This window comes from Ranitomeya imitator, chromosome 3 (assembly GCF_032444005.1).
Source record: "Ranitomeya imitator isolate aRanImi1 chromosome 3, aRanImi1.pri, whole genome shotgun sequence".
Classification (NCBI taxonomy): domain Eukaryota; kingdom Metazoa; phylum Chordata; class Amphibia; order Anura; family Dendrobatidae; genus Ranitomeya; species Ranitomeya imitator.
Genome location: NC_091284.1, coordinates 547657532 through 547678181, shown reverse-complemented (window position 1 = coordinate 547678181; position 20650 = coordinate 547657532). Strand labels below are relative to the sequence as shown.

General features: G+C 45.9%; 1 protein-coding gene across 2 annotated transcripts in view; it reads left to right on the top strand.

The window, feature by feature from the left end:
• Positions 1–20650, top strand: part of LOC138672203 (cytokine receptor-like factor 2) — a 148098-nt gene that overhangs the window by 22452 nt on the left and 104996 nt on the right. For both annotated transcript variants that reach the window (XM_069760203.1, XM_069760204.1), the window contains exon 2: positions 1198–1340. In XM_069760203.1, coding sequence (XP_069616304.1) covers positions 1198–1340 — 143 coding nt within the window. The remainder of the gene's footprint in view (positions 1–1197; positions 1341–20650) is intronic.

The following is a 20650-nucleotide window of genomic DNA, read 5'->3' as shown; positions in this document are numbered from 1 at the left end:
TGGTGATGGCGAACTCAGTCGAGGGGTTCAAGAGAGGCCTGGATGTCTTCCTGGAGCAGAACAATATTGTATCATACAATTATTAGGTTCTGTAGAAGGACGTAGATCTGGGGATTTATTATGATGGAATATAGGCTGAACTGGATGGACAAATGTCTTTTTTCGGCCTTACTAACTATGTTACTATGTTTGAATCTGGAGCAATTGGGGGAATGTGGTGATGGGACTGAGGGGCTGTTTAGATCTATATAAGGCTGGGTGCTCCAAGTATGCATGACAGGAAACCTGACAGCTGTCCATACATCCAGAGCCCTGTGCATCTACTACACCCCAGGAACCTGGTGAGTTAGATCGGAGCTACTGTTGCAGGACACCATAAAGTGCCGTGCTGGCTCGTACTGTATGTCTATATTGCATGCGCACTACATGTAATTGGGCATATCTATAAATTTACAAACGTGTCTACATTTCTTTTTTTTTTTTCAGTCAAGATGGGGTACAGAGTGTACATTAATGAGAATTTTTTTTTTTAATTTACCAAGTGGCTGAAATGAAACAAATAGTGAAAAATGTAAAAGTGTCTGAATATTTTCCATACCCACTGTATATCGCCATCATGCAGTACAATTTTTGGAGCAGCTACATTCTAGGCACAGCCCAGACTAGAGCTATGCTGGCAGCAAGCAAGCTGACTGTGCTGCGCATGTTCGACCATGAGCACTGGAGCTACAGCAGGATGATTCTGTTGGCAACTGGAGGGTAAATAGAGTCTTTAGAGGCGTTCTTTGCAGGAGATATGTGATAAATGGGGCAGATTTGATACTAAGTTATTTTGGCACAAATTAATAAATATATGGGTACACAATTTAAGACCACATTGTGATTAACCGTTTAACGTAAGCTCAGGCAAGCTTCACGTAAGTGGCTTCTGCAGTCATGTGAACCATAATGGCATGGTGGAATATTTCTAAAAGTAAGTGCATACATTTTTTGGCACTTGTAAGTGATTTTTAGGGTTATCTTATGTTAATGCAAATGGAGATTGCTATTTTGCTTGAACTACTTGAACTACTTTTACATTGTTTTCTTTTTTTAATTGTTTTTACCTCTCAAAACTTCTTTGAATGCATGTTTCATATATATCTAAACCTATGTATAAAAAAACAACTAATTGATGTTTGTATATTCATAATTCAGGTCCCCCAAAGGATATAACTTTAATACGGCAAGATAAAGACATGGTGATTCAATCTTCAGATGTTCAGTACATATATAACATTAGTAGAGATTGCTTTAAAGTTGTTATGCAGCTGAAAACCAACAAAGAAATGCAATGGCAGGTCAGTAGTAGGTTTCATATTCTTGATAGAAAAAACAATATAAAGAAGATTGTCCAATCTAGTTACGAACATCTGTATTATCAGGGCTTTTTGAAACCCTGTTTTTTTATGTTCATCATTGCTGTAGATACTTCTGGCATCGCACGATTAACTAGGCAATATATTAGAGGAACTTGCACTTTTGGTGAGAGATATGGCTATAGTCATCATCATCATCATTGGATTTACTCTGTGATTCTATTACATCTTATTATCATAATGTCACATTTTGCTAATAAAGGGGGCTCTAGTTATATGGGCTAATTTTGTTGTCTTTTGTAATTTAGTTGAAGAAAATTCAGTATGCTCATAATTTATTATCATTATATACTTTGTGCGTTGTCTCATGAAAATAATCTTTACCCATATTCTGTATCATGGGAGAGGGGTGTTCTTATAATAGATAGTGAGTAGGGTTGAGCGAAACGGGTCGTTCATTTTCAAAAGTCGCCGACTTTTGGCAAAGTCGGGTTTCATGAAACCCGATCCGACCCCTGTGCGGGGTCGGCCATGCGGTACGCGACTTTCGCGCCAAAGTCGCGTTTCAATGACGCGAAAAGCGCCATTTCTCAGCCAATGAAGGTAAACGCAGAGTGTGGGCAGCGTGATGACATAGGTCCTGGTCCCCACCATCTTAGAGAAGGGCATTGCAGTGATTGGCTTGCTGTCCGCGGCGTCACAGGGGCTATAAAGGGGCGTTCCCGCCGACCGCCATGTTACTGCTGCTGATCTGAGCTTAGGGAGAGGTTGCTGCCGCTTCGTCAGAAGCAGGGATAGCGTTAGGCAGGGTCCATTAACCACCAAACCGCTTGTGCTGTAGCGATTTCCACTGCCCAACACCACCTTCGGTGTGCAGGGACAGTGGAAGCTACATTTTTTTTTTTCCCCTCAGCGCTGTAGCTCATTGGGCTGCCCTAGAAGGCTCCCTGATAGCTGCATTGCTGTGTGTACGCCGCTGTGCAAACCAACTGCTTTTTTCAAAGCACAAATCCTCTTGTTCCTTCCTTTCTGCACAGCTATCTTTTTTGTTTGTACACACTTTTTATTTAATTTGTGCATCAGTCCACTCCTTATTGCTGCCTGCCATACCTGGCTGAGATTACTGCAGGGAGATAGTAATTGAAGGACACTCCCTGTTTTTTTTTTTTTTTTTTTGTGGGAGATTAAGATTGACATTTCTGCTAGAGTGCCATCCCTGTCTGTGTCATCTCTCACTCAGTGGGCCATAGAAAGCCTATTTATTTTTTTGCTTGATTTGGGTTATAAAATCTACCTGAAAAAATCACTACATCAATCAGTGGGAGAAAAATATTGGCCTCAGGGCTTGTGTGCCACTCTTGACTCCTATGTGCATCATCACTCACTCAGTGGGCCATAGAAAGCCTATTTATTTTTTTGCTTGATTTTGGTTCTAAAATCTACCTGAAAAAATCACTACATCAATCAGTGGGAGAAAAATATTGGCCTCAGGGCTTGTGTGCCACTCCTGACTCCTGTGTGCATCATCACTCACTCAGTGGGCCATAGAAAGCCCATTTTTTTTTTTTTTGCTTTATTTGGGTTCTAAATTCTACCTGAAAAAATCAATAAATCAATCAGTGGGAGATTAATATTGGCCTTTGGGCTTGTGTGCCAGTCCTAAGCGTGCCATCTCTCTCTCTCAGATAGTGGGCCATAGAAAGCCTATTTATTTTTTATTTTTTTTAATGGGTTTATAAATTTTCTCTGGAAAAAAAAAAAAAAAGTGGGAGATTAATATTGGCCTCTGGGCTTGTGTGCCAGTCCTGAGCGTGCCATCTCTCTCACAAATAGTGGGCCATAGAAAGCCTATTTATTTATTTTTTTTTGGTTTTATAAATTCTCCCTTAAAAAAAAAGGGAGATTAATATTGGCCTTTGGGCTTGTGTGCCAGTCCTAAGCGTGCCATCTCTCTCTCTCAGATAGTGGGCCATAGAAAGCCTATTTATTTTTTTTATTTTTTAATGGGTTTATAAATTTTCCCTGGAAAAAAAAAAAAAAGTGGGAGATTAATATTGGCCTCTGGGCTTGTGTGCCAGTCCTGAGCGTGCCATCTCTCTCACAAATAGTGGGCCATAGAAAGCCTATTTATTTATTTTTTTTTGGTTTTATAAATTCTCCCTTAAAAAAAAGGGAGATTAATATTGGCCTTTGGGCTTGTGTGCCAGTCCTAAGCGTGCCATCTCTCTCTGTCTCTCAGATAGTGGGCCATAGAAAGCCTATTTATTATTTTTTTTATTGTGTTTATAAATTTTCCCTGGAACAAAAAAAAAAAAGTGGGAGATAAATATTGGCCTCTGGGCTTGTGTGCCACTCCTGACTCCTGTGTGCGTCATCTCTCACTCAGTGGGCCATAGAAAGCCTTTTTTTGTTTTATTTGTTTTCTAAATTCTCCCTGAAAAAATAATTTTATTTTATTTGGTTTCTAAATTCTTCCTGAAAAAATCATTTTATTCTATTATTTTTTTTTCCTAAAGTCTCCCTTAAAAAAAAAAAAAAATCAAATCAGTGGGAGATTAATATTTACATTTGTGCTTCAGTGACAGTCCTGCGTGTGTGGCATCTCTCTCATTTGTTGCCACCAACAACAGAGTGTGTAATATTGTGCCTGATTTTCGTTGTGGTCTCACTCACCTGTAAAGGGGTAGCTAAATCATACTGAAGTTATAGCTCACCGTGTAATTTGTGTGACAGCAACAAATACCGTTAGTTTGTTTACGTTTTTAAAACAATGAGGAAGTATGGTGGAAGAGGTCGTGGCCGGGGGCGTTCATTGTCAGCTGGTAATGAGGGTAGTGGTAGTGGTGGAGCATCAGCTGGTCGTGGGAAAAAAAATATTGCACCTAAGTCTGGAGCTGTGGAGCCAGGTTCGTCGTCTGGCTACACAAGGCCTCGAACGCTCCCTTTTCTGGGAGTAGGAAAACCGCTTTTAAAGCCGGAGCAGCAAGATCAAGTTTTGGCTTATCTTGCTGACTCAGCCTCTAGCTCTTTTGCCTCCTCTCGTGAAACTGGTAAATGTCAAAGCAGCGCGTCGTTAGTGGATGTTCACGGTCAGGGACAAGTCGCTTCCTTGTCCTCTTCAGCAAAAACAACAACAGAGAAGAATGCAGCAGGCGACACAACGGGTTACTCCATGGAGCTCTTTACACATACCGTCCCTGGCTTAGAAAGTGAAGCAGTTAACAGTCCATGCCCATTACAAGTTGAATCTGACATGGAGTGCACTGATGCACAGCCACAGCCAGACTACTATGCTGGTCCTTTGACTCAGACCACAACATTGCCCTCGCAGGGTGCTGATCAAGAATCAGACCCTGATGAGACTATGTTGCCCCATCACGAACGCTATACCACCGACCGACACGGTGACACAGACGAAGTTGCACACGAGCTACAAGAAGAGGTAATAGATGACCCAGTTCTTGACCCCGATTGGCAGCCATTGGGGGAACAGGGTGCAGGTGGCAGCAGTTCTGAAGCGGAGGAGGAGGGGCCGCAGCAGGCATCAACATCGCAACAGGTTCCATCTGCCGGGCCCGTATCTTGCCCAAAACGCGTGGCAAAGCCAAAACCTGTTGGAGGACAGTGTGGCCATCCGGTTAAAGCTCAGTCTGCAATGCCTGAAAAGGTATCCGATGCTAGAAAGAGTGCAGTCTGGCATTTTTTTAAACAACATCCAATTGATCAGCGCAAAGTCATCTGTCAAAAATGTTCAACTACCTTAAGCAGAGGACAGAATCTGAAAAGTCTCAATACAAGTTGCATGCATAGACATTTAACCACCATGCATTTGCAAGCCTGGACTAACTACCAAACGTCCCTTAAGGTTGTAGCACCCTCGGCCAATGAAGCTAGTCAGCAACGCAACATCCCTTCCGGCAGTGTAGGGCCACCATTTTCCGCACCACCTGCAGTATCTGTGCAGGTTTCTTTGCCAGGCCAAAGCAGTCAGGGTCAGGGAATCACCAGTTTCGTAGTAGGAAACACTGCATTTAGGGCACCGGTGGCAACAATACCATCTCCCACCGTCTCTCAGTCTGCCATGTCCACCGGCACCCCCGCTAGTTCCACGATCTCCAGCTCTCCAGTCCAGCTCACCCTACATGAGACTATGGTTAGAAAAAGGAAGTACTTAGCCTCGCATCCGCGTACACAGGGTTTGAATGCACACATAGCTAGACTAATCTCGTTAGAGATGATGCCCTACCGGTTAGTTGAAAGCGAAGCTTTCAAAGCCCTGATGGACTACGCTGTACCACGCTACGAGCTACCCAGTCGACACTTTTTTTCCAGAAAAGCCATCCCAGCCCTTCACCAGCATGTTAAAGAGCGCATCGTCCATGCACTCAGGCAATCTGTGAGCACAAAGGTGCACCTGACAACAGATGCATGGACCAGTAGGCATGGCCAGGGACGTTACGTGTCCATCACGGCACACTGGGTAAATGTGGTGGATGCAGGGTCCACAGGGGACAGCAAGTTTGGGACAGTTCTGCCTAGCCCACGGTCTAGGAAACAATTGGCTGTAGCCGTTCGCACCCCCTCCTCCTCCTCTTCGTCCTCCTGCAGAAGCGAGAGCTCGTCCACAGACCGCAGTCGCACAACCACTCCATCCGCAGCTGCCACTGTTGCACACCAGGTCTCCCATTATGGGGCAGCTACTGGCAAACGTCAGCAGGCTGTATTGGCTATGAAGTGTTTGGGCGACAACAGACACACCGCGGAAGTTCTGTCCGAGTTCTTGCAGAAAGAAACGCAGTCGTGGCTGGGCACTGTAGATCTTGAGGCAGGCAAGGTAGTGAGTGATAACGGAAGGAATTTCATGGCTGCCATCTCCCTTTCCTAACTGAAACACATTCCTTGCCTGGCTCACACCTTAAACCTGGTGGTGCAGTGCTTCCTGAAAAGTTATCCGGGGTTATCCGACCTGCTCCTCAAAGTGCGTGGACTTTGCTCACAAATCCGCCGTTCGCCCGTACACTCCAGCCGTATGCAGACCTATCAGCGTTCTTTGAACCTTCCCCAGCATCGACCAAATCATAGACGTTGCAACAAGGTGGAACTCAACACTGCACATGCTTCAGAGACTGTGTGAACAGAGGCGGGCTGTTATGTTTTTGTGGGAGGATACACATACACGGGCAGGCAGTAGGATGGCAGACATGGAGTTGTCAGGTGTGCAGTGGTCGAAGATTCAAGACATGTGCCAAGTCCTTCAGTGTTTTGAGGAATGCACACGGCTGGTTAGTGCAGACAACGCCATAATAAGCATGAGCATCCCCCTAATGCGTCTGCTGATGCAAAGTTTGACGCACATAAAGAATCAGGCGTCTGCAGCTGAGGAAGAGGAAAGCCTTGATGACAGTCAGCCATTGTCTGGCCAGGGCAGTGTACAGGACGAGGTAGCGGGCGAAGAGGAGGAGGAGGACGAGGAGGATGATGGGGATGATTATATTTTTAATGAGGAAGCTTTTCCGGGGCCACTGGAAATTGGTGGCGCGGCAAGGCCGGGTTCTGGTTTTTGGAGGGACACAAGTGACGTGGATTTGCCTGAAACTGCCCCTCAACCAAGCACAACCGCAGATTTGAGAACTGGAACTTTGGCCCACATGGCGGATTATGCCTTACGTATCCTCAAAAGGGACACACGCATAACTAAAATGATGAATGATGACGATTACTGGTTGGCCTGCCTCCTTGATCCTCGCTATAAAGGCAAATTGCAAAATATAATGCCACATGAGAACTTGGAACTAATATTAGCAACCAAACAATCAACTCTTGTTGACCGTTTGCTTCTGGCATTCCCTGCACACAGCGCCCGTGATCGTTCTCACACGAGCTGCAGGGGCCAGCAGACCAGAGGAGTTAGAGGGGCAGAAATCAGAAGTGGCGTTGGCCAGAGGGGTTTTCTGACCAGGTTGTGGAGTGATTTTGCTATGACCGCAGACAGGACAGGTACTGCAGCATCAATTCAAAGTGACAGGAGACAACATTTGTCCAGTATGGTTACAAACTATTTTTCATCCCTTATCGATGTTCTCCCTCAACCGTCATTCCCATTTGATTACTGGGCATCAAAATTAGACACCTGGCCAGAATTGGCAGAATATGCATTGCAGGAGCTTGCTTGCCCGGCAGCTAGTGTCCTATCAGAAAGAGTATTCAGTGCTGCAGGTTCAATACTAACAGAAAAAAGGACTCGTCTGGCTACCCAAAATGTAGATGATCTAACCTTCATTAAAATGAACCACAACTGGATTTCGAAATCTTTTGCCCCACCTTGCCCGGCTGACACCTAGCTTTCCTATGAAAAGGTCTTGCCTGTGGACTATTCTGAATGCCTTTTCCAATCTCGTAATTTTCTGCACCTGATTGTCCAGCATACGACATGTTTACACCTCACTAAATGGCCAAACTCCCCACACGGGGCCGTGGTATCGACACTTGGCGACAGCACCCGTGAGAGTGCAGTTTGTCTGAAGAGGTGGGTGAGCCCGCTTTTGGTCGACGGCACTGCCACTGGGTCCCTCCTAGTACAATAAAGTGTCTCTGGCGGTGGTGGTGCGCACCCAACGTCAGACACACCGTTGTAATATGAGGGGCCCTGGGCCTGTACCGCCGGCCACAAGACAGTTTCCCCCCACCCCAGCTCAAACAGTGCTCTACCACTTGCAAAATTATCTCACAGCTCCACCAATGTTTAGTCTATGCGCTGACATCCTTCAATGCCTGCCACTGACAATACCATTGTATTGACATTTTTGTTATGTTAGGCCTTCGATGCCTGTCTGTGGTCACTCCTTCCACTAGGCCTCCACTGACCACACCACTGCTGCCCGTGTACCCCTGTAACCAATTTAAAATTGCCTACAGCCATGTGTTATTATTTTAGGCCTTCGATGCCTGTCTGCGGTCACTCCTTCCACTAGGCCTCCACTGACCACACCACTGCTGCCCGTGTACCCCTGGAACCAATTTAAAATTGCCTACAGCCATGTGTTATTATTTTAGGCCTTCGCTGCCTGTCTGCGGTCACTCCTTCCACTAGGCCTCCACTGACCACACCACTGCTGCCCGTGTACCCCTGTAACCAATTTAAAATTGCCTACAGCCATGTGTTATTATTTTAGGCCTTCGATGCCTGTCTGCGGTGACTCCTTCCACTAGGCCTCCACTGACCACACCACTGCTGCCCGTGTACCCCTGGAACCAATTTAAAATTGCCTACAGCCATGTGTTATTATTTTAGGCCTTCGATGCCTGTCTGCGGTCACTCCTTCCACTAGGCCTCCACTGACCACACCACTGCTGCCCGTGTACCCCTGGAACCAACATCAGAAAATATAAAAATAAGTATTTTGCTTATAAAAAAGAAAATACTGGAGAGATATCAAATGCAGACATTTTAACATTAAAAACAAAACACATACAACAAAAATCTGGTACAGTACTAAAAATGGCCACCAGCTACAATAACTTTCTCCTGCAAGTAGTTAACTGAAAGGTTTTTTCAATTTTAAACACAGATATGGCATCCACCGAGTGTTGTCCTGTCACGTCTTCTTTATATTATTGCCAAGAAGATGCAAAACAATGAAAATAATAAAATCATTATTTACCAAAAAAATAGAGTAAGTCAAAACCACATTGCAAATAAACATTCATTACAAATAAAGAAGCAGGGCGCGTCCGAGGGTGAGTATATACCTAATAAGAATATAATCACCCTCGGACGCGCCCTGCTTCTTTCCGACAGCCTTCCTTCCTAAGAATCAGCCCTTCCGTGGTGTAGAGAGAGGGTTTGTTACACTCCAAGGTGTTCCCCAGGTTTCCTTTCCTGAGCTTCGATCTTCCGGCTCTCGTTTAGTAGTTATTGGAAACTACGCTGCATTAGGCCTACAAATTGGGTATGGGGTGTAGAGAGATGGTGTGTTACACTCCAAGGTGTTCCCCAGGTTTCCTCTCCATTGCTTCGATCTTCCGGCTCTCGTTTAGTAGTTGTTGGAAACTACGCTGCATTAGGCCTACAAATTGGGTATGGGGTGTAGAGAGATGGTGTGTTACACTCCAAGGTGTTCCCCAGGTTTCCTCTCCATTGCTTCGATCTTCCGGCTCTCGTTTAGTAGTTGTTGGAAACTACGCTGCATTAGGCCTACAAATTGGGTATGGGGTGTAGAGAGATGGTGTGTTACACTCCAAGGTGTTCCCCAGGTTTCCTCTCCATTGCTTCGATCTTCCGGCTCTCGTTTAGTAGTTGTTGGAAACTACGCTGCATTAGGCCTACAAATTGGGTATGGGGTGTAGAGAGATGGTGTGTTCCACTGTAGAGAGATGGTGTGTTCCACTCCAAGGTGTTCCCCAGGTTTCCTCGCCAATGCTTCGATCATCATGCTCTCGTTTAGTAGTTGTTGGAAACTACGCTGCATTAGACCTACAAATTGGGTATGGGGTGTAGAGAGATGGTGTGTTCCACTCCAAGGTGTTCTCCAGGTTGCCTTTCCTGAACTTCTATCTTCAGGCTCTCATTAAATTGTGGTTAAACGGAACAACTGCATTTGGCGTACTAGTTGGTTTGGGGCCTACTATCGGTGTCTGCCGCTCCTTGCTGTTCTCCTGGTTTCCTGTCCTGAAATTCCGTTTTCAGGCGCTCGTTAAGTAGTTGTTAATGTTAGACTGCATTTGGCCTACTAGTTGGGTTGGGGCCTACTATCGGTGTCTGCCACTCCTTGCTGTTCTCCTCCACTGAACAAAGCTGTGCCGCCTGTTTACTACTGTTGCCAATTTTGAACTGCATTTCGACTACTTACTGATTTGGGCCTACTCTCTGTGTCAGCCTCTCATTCCAGTTGTCCTCCACTGCAATGCCCCCTGATTAGTCCTGTGTTACCAATTTTGAACTGCATTTAGCCCACTTTATTCTTTGGGCCTATATCTGTGTTTCCTCCTCATCCTGCCCATTGCCCAGCCAGTGATAGATGAGTCTGCTGGTACATTGACCCATAACGCAACATTTCCCGTGCACGCTACACTGCAAGATTGTGACCCTGCTGAAAGTCAGGTCCCCCTTCCCGCATACCATACCACCTTACACGGGGACAAACAGGAAGGTGCAGATGAAAGTGCAGGTTCCTTCATCAGGTGGGGGGAGGAATACTAGTTGGCGACGTCACTGGCACAGGGCCTCTCATGGTACGCAAAAGTGTTGCTGCCGGTGGGAGGCGCCCCCGCCGTGCAAACACACCGCTGTACTTTGAGGGGCCCTGTGCCAGTGCCAATGCCAACGAGTGGGCCCCCCCTGCTTGCTCAGGTTCACAGCACTTGCAAAGTTGAAATACTTACCTCTCCCTGCTCCACTGCCGTGACGTGGTCCAGATTTCCTGGGCCCACTAATTACTTGAACCAGCCCTACCCACCACAACTTTAGCCAAATGACCCCCAATTTCAAATGCCTTCCAATTATTATAAGGTAAATTACGCTTGACAAGCTTCATTAAGAAGAATGGATGGTTTTGACATTAAAATGGGCACTCTAGGTGTTTTCCTGGCCCCCACTCACTGCCGACTATGCTGCCCCATTGACTTGCATTGGGTTTCGTGTTTCGGTCGATCCCGACTTTACGTCATAATCGGCCGATTTCACTCGACCCAACTTTTGAGATAGTCGGGTTTCGCGAAACCCGGCTCGACTCTAAAAAGGTCAAGGTCGCTCAACTCTAGTAGTAAGTGTTCAAAGTGGATGGGGTTGAGCTACAATATGGGACTATTGAAAATATTGTAGACAATGCCAGTGGCTTCACACATCAGATATTAAAATCCAAAGTACGTGTAAGAGGAATTGATGCTGCATGAGGTGCTTCGTGTGTGAGGTGCATGATGTGACATAAGTAAGGAAAGATTGCTCTCTGCTGGTGGGACTAAACCAGGCAGAACCAATTGGCACCAGAACAATTGCGAGTTTTTGTGTGGGACCAGGTCCTTGCATGACAGAGTTCATGGATATTAAAGCCCTGAGCGCAAAATCGCAGAGAGCTTTGAAGCCAAGAGAGAGAGTAAAGGTACCGTCACATTAAGCGACACTGCAGCGATATAGACAACGATGCCGATCGCTGCAGCGTCGCTGTTTGGTCGCTGGAGAGCTGTCACACAGACAGCTCTCCAGCGACAAACGATGCCGAAGTCCCCGGGTAACCAGGGTAAACATCGGGTTTCTAAGCGCAGGGCCGCGCTTAGTAAAACGATGTTTACCCTGGTTACCATTGTAAATGTAAAAAAAAAACACTACATACTTACATTCCTGTCGCTTCCCCCGGCCTCAGCTTCCCTGCACTGTGTAAGCGCTGGCCGGCCCGGAAAACAGAGCAGTGACATCACCGCTGTGCTCTGCTTTACGGCCGGCCAGCGCTGACACTGGGGGACGCAGGGAAGTTGACGCTGAAGGACGTGACAGGAATGTAAGTATGTAGTGTTTTTGTTTTTACTTTTACAATGGTAACCAGGGTAAACATCGGGTTACTAAGCGCGGCCCTGCGCTTAGTAACCCGATGTTTACCCTGGTTACCAGTGAAGACATCGCTGAATCGGCGTCACACACGCTCTCACACACGATCTCCCAGCAGGGGCCTGATCGTTGGTCGCTGTCACACACAACGATTTCGTTAACGATATCGTTGCTACGTCACAAAAAGCAACGATATCGTTAACGATATCGTTATGTGTGACGGTACCTTAAGGTGCAGATTTGCACAGTGACAGGCCACAGTAGAAACCATGTGCCAGCAGGGTGCTGGAAGCTTACGGACTGTATCCAGACGAAACCAAATCAGATACAGAGCCCCGACTATGCCAGTCAAGACCCAAGGGCCTGATCTACCCTGGTCAAGACACTGAGTCCAGACTGTTCCAGTAAAAGTTGGAATTGCTGACCTGCGCCAGTCAAGATACTGAACACTGTTGATGCCAGTCAAGATACGGAGCCCAGCCTCCTCTCCTCAGATCCGGAAGATAACTGTCATTTGTCAAGCATCGAATACCCCTGAGGAGACCCCACCCAAAAATGTACATCTGCGGTTACCGAAAGACGTTACAAGTGAGCCAGGCTGTTGCTTCCAGCAATAACATTTGGTACAGGGGTCGACCTGGCTTAGGACAACTGGTGGGATGGACGGTTTGTGTACAGTCTGCTGCATTTCAGTCTCCATGGGTGACCCGCAGGCGTCTGTGGATGCATTTCTAGAAATCCCATCCATTATGCTGTAACAGCTGGCCACTGCGGTTTTGATGCTGCATAAATAAACAGCGTCAAACCCGCAGCAACTCTGGATTGTGGGCACAAAACCTTACAGATACTCTTCAGCAGTACAATCCTACATGAGAATTAATTCAAATGGTGGTGCCAACGAAGGGAGTGGGATAATTTGTCATCTCTCTGTCACTCCTGACTTTGTGCTAATTTAACTTAATTATTTTATACTTGGTGGCCAGGACCTAGAGTATTTTGTGACTGTTAGAAAAAAATATTTTTTTCTCAATATGTTTTTTCCTTTTTATTAAATGCATACACCGGAAAAGTTACCAACAAATACATTTAATTAAATGCTGTGATGGGTGCCAATTGCAATCCATTGTAAAAAAAACCCCCACATACCTTGGGGTATACAATTTTTTACTGGATGCCACTAGGGGCAATTATGTGTGGCCTAAATCAGCATGACAGTCAATGCCATTGAGTGACTTCAGCTTTTATACATTGTAGTAAGAAGATCACTTCTGCAGATGTAAGCAGGTACAAGGATGTAGTAATGCAGGGATGCAGAGTAAAGGTACCGTCACACATAGCGACGCTGCAGCGATACCGACAACGATCCGGATCGCTGCAGCGTCGCTGTTTGGTCGCTGGAGAGCTGTCACACAGACAGCTCTCCAGCGACCAACGATCCCGAGGTCCCCGGTAACCAGGGTAAACATCGGGTAACTAAGCGCAGGGCCGCGCTTAGTAACCCGATGTTTACCCTGGTTACCATCCTAAAAAGTAAAAAAACAAACGCTACATACTTACCTACCGCTGTCTGTCCTCGGCGCTCTGCTTCTCTGGTCTGGCTGTGAGCGCCGGGCAGCCAGAAAGCAGAGCGGTGACGTCACCGCTCTGCTTTCCGGCTGACCGACGCTCACAGCCAGAGCAGGAGGAGAGCAGAGCACAGCGCTGGAGGACAGACGGCTGTAGGTAAGTATGTACTGTTTGTTTTTTTACTTTTAGGATGGTAACCAGGGTAAACATCGGGTTACTAAGCGCGGCCCTGCGCTTAGTTACCCGATGTTTACCCTGGTTACCAGCAAAGACATCGCTGAATCGGTGTCACACACGCCGATTCAGCGATGTCTACGGGGAGTCCAGCGACGAAATAAAGTTCTGGACTTTCTTCCCCGACCAGCGATCTCCCAGCAGGGGCCTGATCGCTGCTGCCTGTCACACTGGACGATATCGCTAGCGAGGACGCTGCAACGTCACGGATCGCTAGCGATATCGTCTAGTGTGACAGTACCTTTAGGCTTAACAAGAGTGCGGTTTAATTTACAGCAGTAAACTCCTCACAGGGAGAAAACAGAGGGATAACAGAGAGGTAACAGGGAGAGTGAAAGCAGGTAAAAACAGTATAATTGCGATACAACACAACAGTCTTGCTATCAAACTCAACTTATCATGACTCCGCTGTCCTTTAGTCACATGCGGTCCGATGGGTGGTGAAATGCGGAGGCCGACACTGCATCTTCAGGCTTCCCCGCCCAACACACGGTCCTGCTTCTGCCGTTGAGCCCCTAGTCCATTAATCTTCAGAGCCGAAGTGTGAAGCTCTGCACAAGTCTCTACTGGGCATGTGCTCCACGGCACACCGCTGGATACACACCCCATGATACTGCTCCTGGTGCTCGTTCCTCAGAGCACCCACACCGCGCTGCTTCTCTCGGCGCCTGACTCTCTACATGCTCAGTGCTACTCAGGAGCCCTCGCTGAACCCCTCCCGAGTCTCTGCTCCATGCTTCATCTCACTTTGTAGAGCACAGTTGGCCCCTGCCCTCTCCTTCCTCCAGCAGTAACTCTCTGGCTTTTCCCGCGCCATACTCTCTCTCATCCCCCTGCTTACCATGCCCCTTCACTCCAGGTCATGGGTCCTGTCCAGCTCCCATTTTCTTCCCCCCTGCAACACTGGACGCAGCCTCAGCAGTTCCGGACCCAGTATTACACAGGTACCCACAGCCCGGTATTCCTCCTTACACAGACCTGAAGAGAAAGACCAGCAGGAAGAAATAGAGAGGTGGCACTAGAGCAGCAGGGACCTGGGACAGATATGTATTGATTATTCTGTTATTTTTCAGGTATTACCAGCCTAGGATCCAGTTTTGTTCGATAACAGACTATCCATCTAAGCTTTTTTTATTAAAGGCTTATCAAACAATTTTTAGAGTAGCCACAAGTCAGAGAATCAATTTATATAGTAAAATAACATACACTCATCTGGTAAATTGACTGCCGCTCCTGCACCTCTATTCCAATACTAGTGATGGTCTTTGCGAATTGTCCTGTAATGACCACATGTCATGATGTAGTGTAGTGATGAGCAGATTTGATTTGAATTTACCAAATCAAGATTTTACTTGGAAATTCAATTTGCAAAAGAAATGTATCCGCTGCAAATTGAATGTCCTTTATTATGCTCTGGGGTTTGGAGAGACGCAAGGGCATAATGTAAGATCAAGAAAAAAAACAACTAATACTCACCACTCACCTTTGCTGCTTACACTCACCCATGCAGCTCTTAATATCTACTTACTGCCATTGCAGGCTCTATCTTCAAGCTAGACCATGCACAGTGTAAAATTGCAGTGAAATTGTGATGTTATTACATGCACTGCCACCTTAAACATGTACACTAAGTCAAGACTACCAGTCTAGCGTGAAGATGCAGCATGCGGCGGCGATAAGAGGATTCGCCGAGGACTATACAGGGGAGAGCGAGCAGTGTAGGTGGCTGGAGCAGTGAATTGCATTAGTTTCATTCTTTTTTTAACCCTTTTTTCTGGCTCTATACGGTCTTACAAAATGGTGACCAGCCACCCATCATTTTGCCGAATTTGCGCAGAGAGAAGTGAAAAATAATTTTCACTCTGGAGGTTAATGTTGTTGAAATTTGAATAGAATTAATTTCTACTCAATTTAATTTCATGACTACCAGAATTTTTACAAAACCTGGCAGAACCACAGGAGTAGCTCCATAGGAACAACAGGGGATTTGATGAGCATAAGTTACTTCATTATTTTAATGTACTCTCTGCTTTGTGGTCATTTTACCCAAAAGTTCCAGTCCCTTTTGATTGTGCTTGCATACAAGGCTGAAATGCAGAAAGTTATATCTTTTTTTGTCTATACTATTTTACCTTTATCTTAACCTTTTATCTAAAATGTGGCAACTCTGTGGTTTTCCTTTATAGCAGCTTTTGTTTAATAATCCAATTCTAGATATTACATCAGCATCTTAGAAACTTCCCAGCAGCTGGCCATTCTTACTAAACATGGAAAAATCATTGATGACATTATCACTTTTGCATCAGTATTTTCTCAGTGCTCAGCGGTGCCACATGGTGCTCTCTACAGAGATTTACAAAACTTAATCTCAGATATTGCAGTCACCAATTTAAACAGTACTGATGCCCATAGTGACCAATTAGATGAAAGCTGTCAATTCTAGTCCACACTGTAACATCAGCTGGCAAAAATAACATAAAGAATAAATGGAGATTTGTATCTCCTTATTTTTCCATTTTTGAGGATTAACATTTTGTTGCTATAATATACATAACACAAATAAATATGTTCATCTAGGGTTTATAATAAGTATATGCGCATAGGACTGCAAAGATCCTTAGGGGATTTAATTAAAAAAACAGTGGTGTCAAAATCTGTATATTTGTTAGGCCTATTTTGATAGAGATTTGCAGTGGTTTTCTATCAATGCACTGCAAAGTATGAAATCTATGGTGAAAATTGAGGTGACATGGATTACAGTCAGTACTAGTGATGAGCGAACGTGTTCGCCACTACAGTGCCTTGCAAAAGTATTTGGCTCCCTGGAACTTTTCAACCTTTTCCCACATATCATACTTCGAACATAAAGATACCAAATGTAAATTTTAGGTGAAGAATCAACAACAAGTGGAACACAATAGTTAAGTTGAACAAAATTTATTGGTTATTTGAAATTTTTGTGGAAAATCAAAAAATGAAAAGTGGGGCTTGCAATATTATTCGACCCCTTTAACTTAATAGTTTGTTGCGCCACCTTTTTGCTGCGATTACAGCTGCAAGTCGTTTGGGGTATGTCTCTATCAGTTTTGTACGTCAAGAGACTGGAATTCTTGCCCATTCTTCCTTGGCAAACAGCTCGAGCTCAGTGAGGTTTGATGGAGATCGTATGTGAACAGCAGTTTTCAGCTCTTGCCACAGACTCTCGATTGGATTGAGGTCTGGACTTTGACTTGGTCATTCTAACACCTGGATACATTTATTTGTGAACCATTCCATTGTAGATTTTGCTTTATGTTTGGGATCATTGTCTTGTTGGAAGACAAATCCCCGTCCCAGTCTCAGGTCTTTTGCAGACTCCAACAGGTTTTCTTCAAGAATGGTCCTGTATTTGGCTCCATCCATCTTCCCATCAATTTTAGCCATCTTCCCTGTCCCTGTTGAAGAAAAGCAGGCCCAAACCATGATGCTGCCACCACCATGTTTGACAGTGGGGATGGTGTGTTCAGGGTGATGAGCTGTGTTGCCTTTACGCCAAACATATTGTTTGGCATTGTTGCCAAAAAGTTCTTTTGGTTTCATCTGACCAGAGCACCTTCTTCCACATGTTTGGTTAGTCTCCCTGGTGGCTTGTTGCAAACTTTAAGCAACATTTTTTTATGGATATCTTTGAGAAATGGCTTTCTTCTGGCCACTCGTCCATAAAGGCCAGATTTGTGCAGTGTATGACTGATTGTTGTCCTATGGACAGACTGTCCCACCTCAGCTGTAGATCTCTGCAGCTCATCCAGAGTGATCATGGGCCTCTTTCTGCATCTCTGATCAGTCTTCTCCTTGTTTGAGATGAAAGTTTAGATGGATGGCCGGGTTTTGGTAGATTTGCAGTGGTATGATACCCCTTCCATTTCAATATGATCGCTTGCACAGTGCTCTGTTATGGACCTGGTGGTTAGGAGCACCCGAAAAGACCTGATGGTTAAACTAACAAAGGACAAGCTCTGGGAAGTGGGAGCTCTGCTGACCGCAACCCCTAATCCTATCACACACACTAGAAATAGCCGTGGAGCGTTCCTGACTCTCCCTAGACGCCTCTTCACAGCCTAAGAGCTAACTAGCCCTAGAGATAGAAAATAAAGCCTACCTTGCCTCAGAGAAATTCCCCAAAGGAAAAGGAAGCCCCCCACATATATTGACTGTGAGTTAAGATGAAAGTCACAAACACAGAAATGAAACAGGTTTCAGCAAAGGGAGGCCAGACTTACTAAATAGACTGAGGATAGGAAAGGTATCTTTGCGGTCAGCACAAAAAACTACAAAAAGACCACGCAGAGTGTGCAAAAAGACCTCCGCACCGACTCACGGTGCGGAGGTGCAACTCTGCATCCCAGAGCTTCCAGCAAGCATGGCAAAATCATGATAGCAAGCTGGACAAGAAAACAATGAACAAATAATAAACTAGCAGGGACTTAGCTTCTGCTGGAGTAGACAGGTCACCAGAAAGATCCAAGACCGAACTGAACCAGTACAAGAACATTGACAGCTGGCATGGAGTAACGATCTGAGTGGAGTTAAATAGAACAGCCAGCCAAAGAATAAACTGAGACACCTGTGGAAGGAACCTCAGAAGCAGCAGCTCCACTCACAGCCACCAGAGGGAGTCCATGGACAGAACTCGCCGAAGTACCATTCAAGACCACAGGAGGGAGTTCGATAACAGAATTCACAACAGTACCCCCCCTTGAGGAGGGGTCACCGAACCCTCACCAGAGCCCCCAGGTCGATTAGGGCGAGCCAAATGAAAGGCACGAACTAGATCGGCAGCATGAACATCAGAGGCAAAAACCCAGGAATTATCTTCCTAACCATAACCCTTCCACTTGACCAGGTACTGGAGTTTCCGTCTCGAAATACGAGAATCCAAAATCTTCTCCACCACATACTCCAACTCCCCCTCGACCAACACCGGGGCAGGAGGATCAACGGAGGGAACCATAGGCGCCACGTATCTCCGCAACAACGACCTATGGAACACATTATGGATGGCAAAAGAAGCTGGAAGGGCCAAACGAAATGACACAGGATTGAGAACTTCAGAAATCTTATACGGACCAATGAAACGAGGCTTAAACTTAGGAGAGGAAACCTTCATAGGAACATAACGAGACGACAACCAAACCAAATCCCCAACACGAAGTCGGGGACCAACACAGCGCCGGTGGTTAGCGAAACGTTGAGTCTTCTCCTGGGACAATGTCAAATTGTCCACCACATGAGTCCAAATCTGCTGCAACCTGTCCACCACAGTATCCACACCAGGACAGTCCGAAGGCTCAACCTGCCCTGAAGAGAAACGAGGATGAAAACCAGAATTACAGAAAAACGGCGAGCTGGCCCGATTATTAAGGGCGAACTCGGCCAAAGGCAAGAAGGACACCCAATCATCCTGATCAGCAGAAACAAAGCATCTCAGATATGTTTCCAAAGTCTGATTAGTTCTTTCGGTTTGGCCATTTGTCTGAGGATGGAAAGCCGAAGAAAAAGACAAATCAATGCCCATCTTAGCACAAAAGGACCGCCAAAACCTCGAAACAAACTGGGAACCTCTGTCCGAGACGATGTTCTCCGGAATGCCATGCAAACGAACCATATGTTGGAAAAACAATGGCACCAAATCAGAGGAAGAAGGCAATTTAGACAAGGGTACCAAATGGACCATCTTAGAGAAGCGATCACAAACCACCCAAATGACCGACATCCTCTGAGAGACAGGGAGATCTGAAATAAAATCCATGGAAATATGCGTCCAGGGCCTCTTCGGGACTGGCAAGGGCAAAAGCAACCCACTGGCACGAGAACAGCAGGGCTTAGCCCGAGCACAAGTCCCACAGGACTGCACAAAAGAACGCACATCCCGTGACAAAGAAGGCCACCAAAAGGATCTAGCCACCAAATCTCTGGTACCAAAGATTCCAGGATGACCAGCCAACACCGAACAATGAACCTCAGAGATAACTTTACTAGTCCATCTATCAGGGACAAACAGTTTCTCCGCTGGACAACGGTCAGGTCTATCAGCCTGAAACTTCTGCAGCACCCGCCGCAAATCAGGGGAGATGGCAGACAAAATTACCCCCTCTTTGAGAATACCCGCCGGCTCAGGAACACCCGGAGAGTCAGGCACAAAACTCCTTGACAGGGCATCAGCCTTCACATTCTTAGAGCCCGGGAGGTACGAAACCACAAAATCAAAACGGGAGAAAAACAGCGACCATCGAGCCTGTCTAGGATTCAACCGTTTGGCAGACTCGAGATAAGTCAAATTCTTGTGATCCGTCAAAACCACCACGCGATGCTTAGCTCCTTCAAGCCAATGTCGCCACTCCTCGAATGCCCACTTCATGGCCAACAACTCTCGATTGCCAACATCATAATTGCGCTCAGCAGGCGAGAACTTTCTAGAAAAGAAGGCACATGGTTTCATCACCGAGCCATCAGAACTTCTTTGCGACAAAACAGCCCCTGCTCCAATCTCAGAAGCATCAACCTCGACCTGAAACGGGAGTGAAACATCTGGCTGACACAACACAGGGGCAGAAGAAAAACGATGCTTCAACTCCTGAAAAGCCTCTACAGCCGCAGAAGACCAATTGACCACATCAGCACCTTTCTTGGTCAAATCAGTCAACGGTTTAGCAACACTAGAAAAATTAGCGATGAAGCGCCGGTAAAAATTAGCAAAGCCCAGGAACTTCTGCAGGCTCTTCACAGATGTCGGCTGAGTCCAATCATAAATGGCCTGAACTTTAACAGGGTCCATCTCAATAGTAGAAGGGGAAAAAATGAAACCCAAAAATGAAACCTTCTGAACTCCAAAGAGACACTTTGACCCCTTCACAAACAAGGAATTCGCACGAAGGACCTGGAACACCATTCTGACCTGCTTTAAATGAGACTC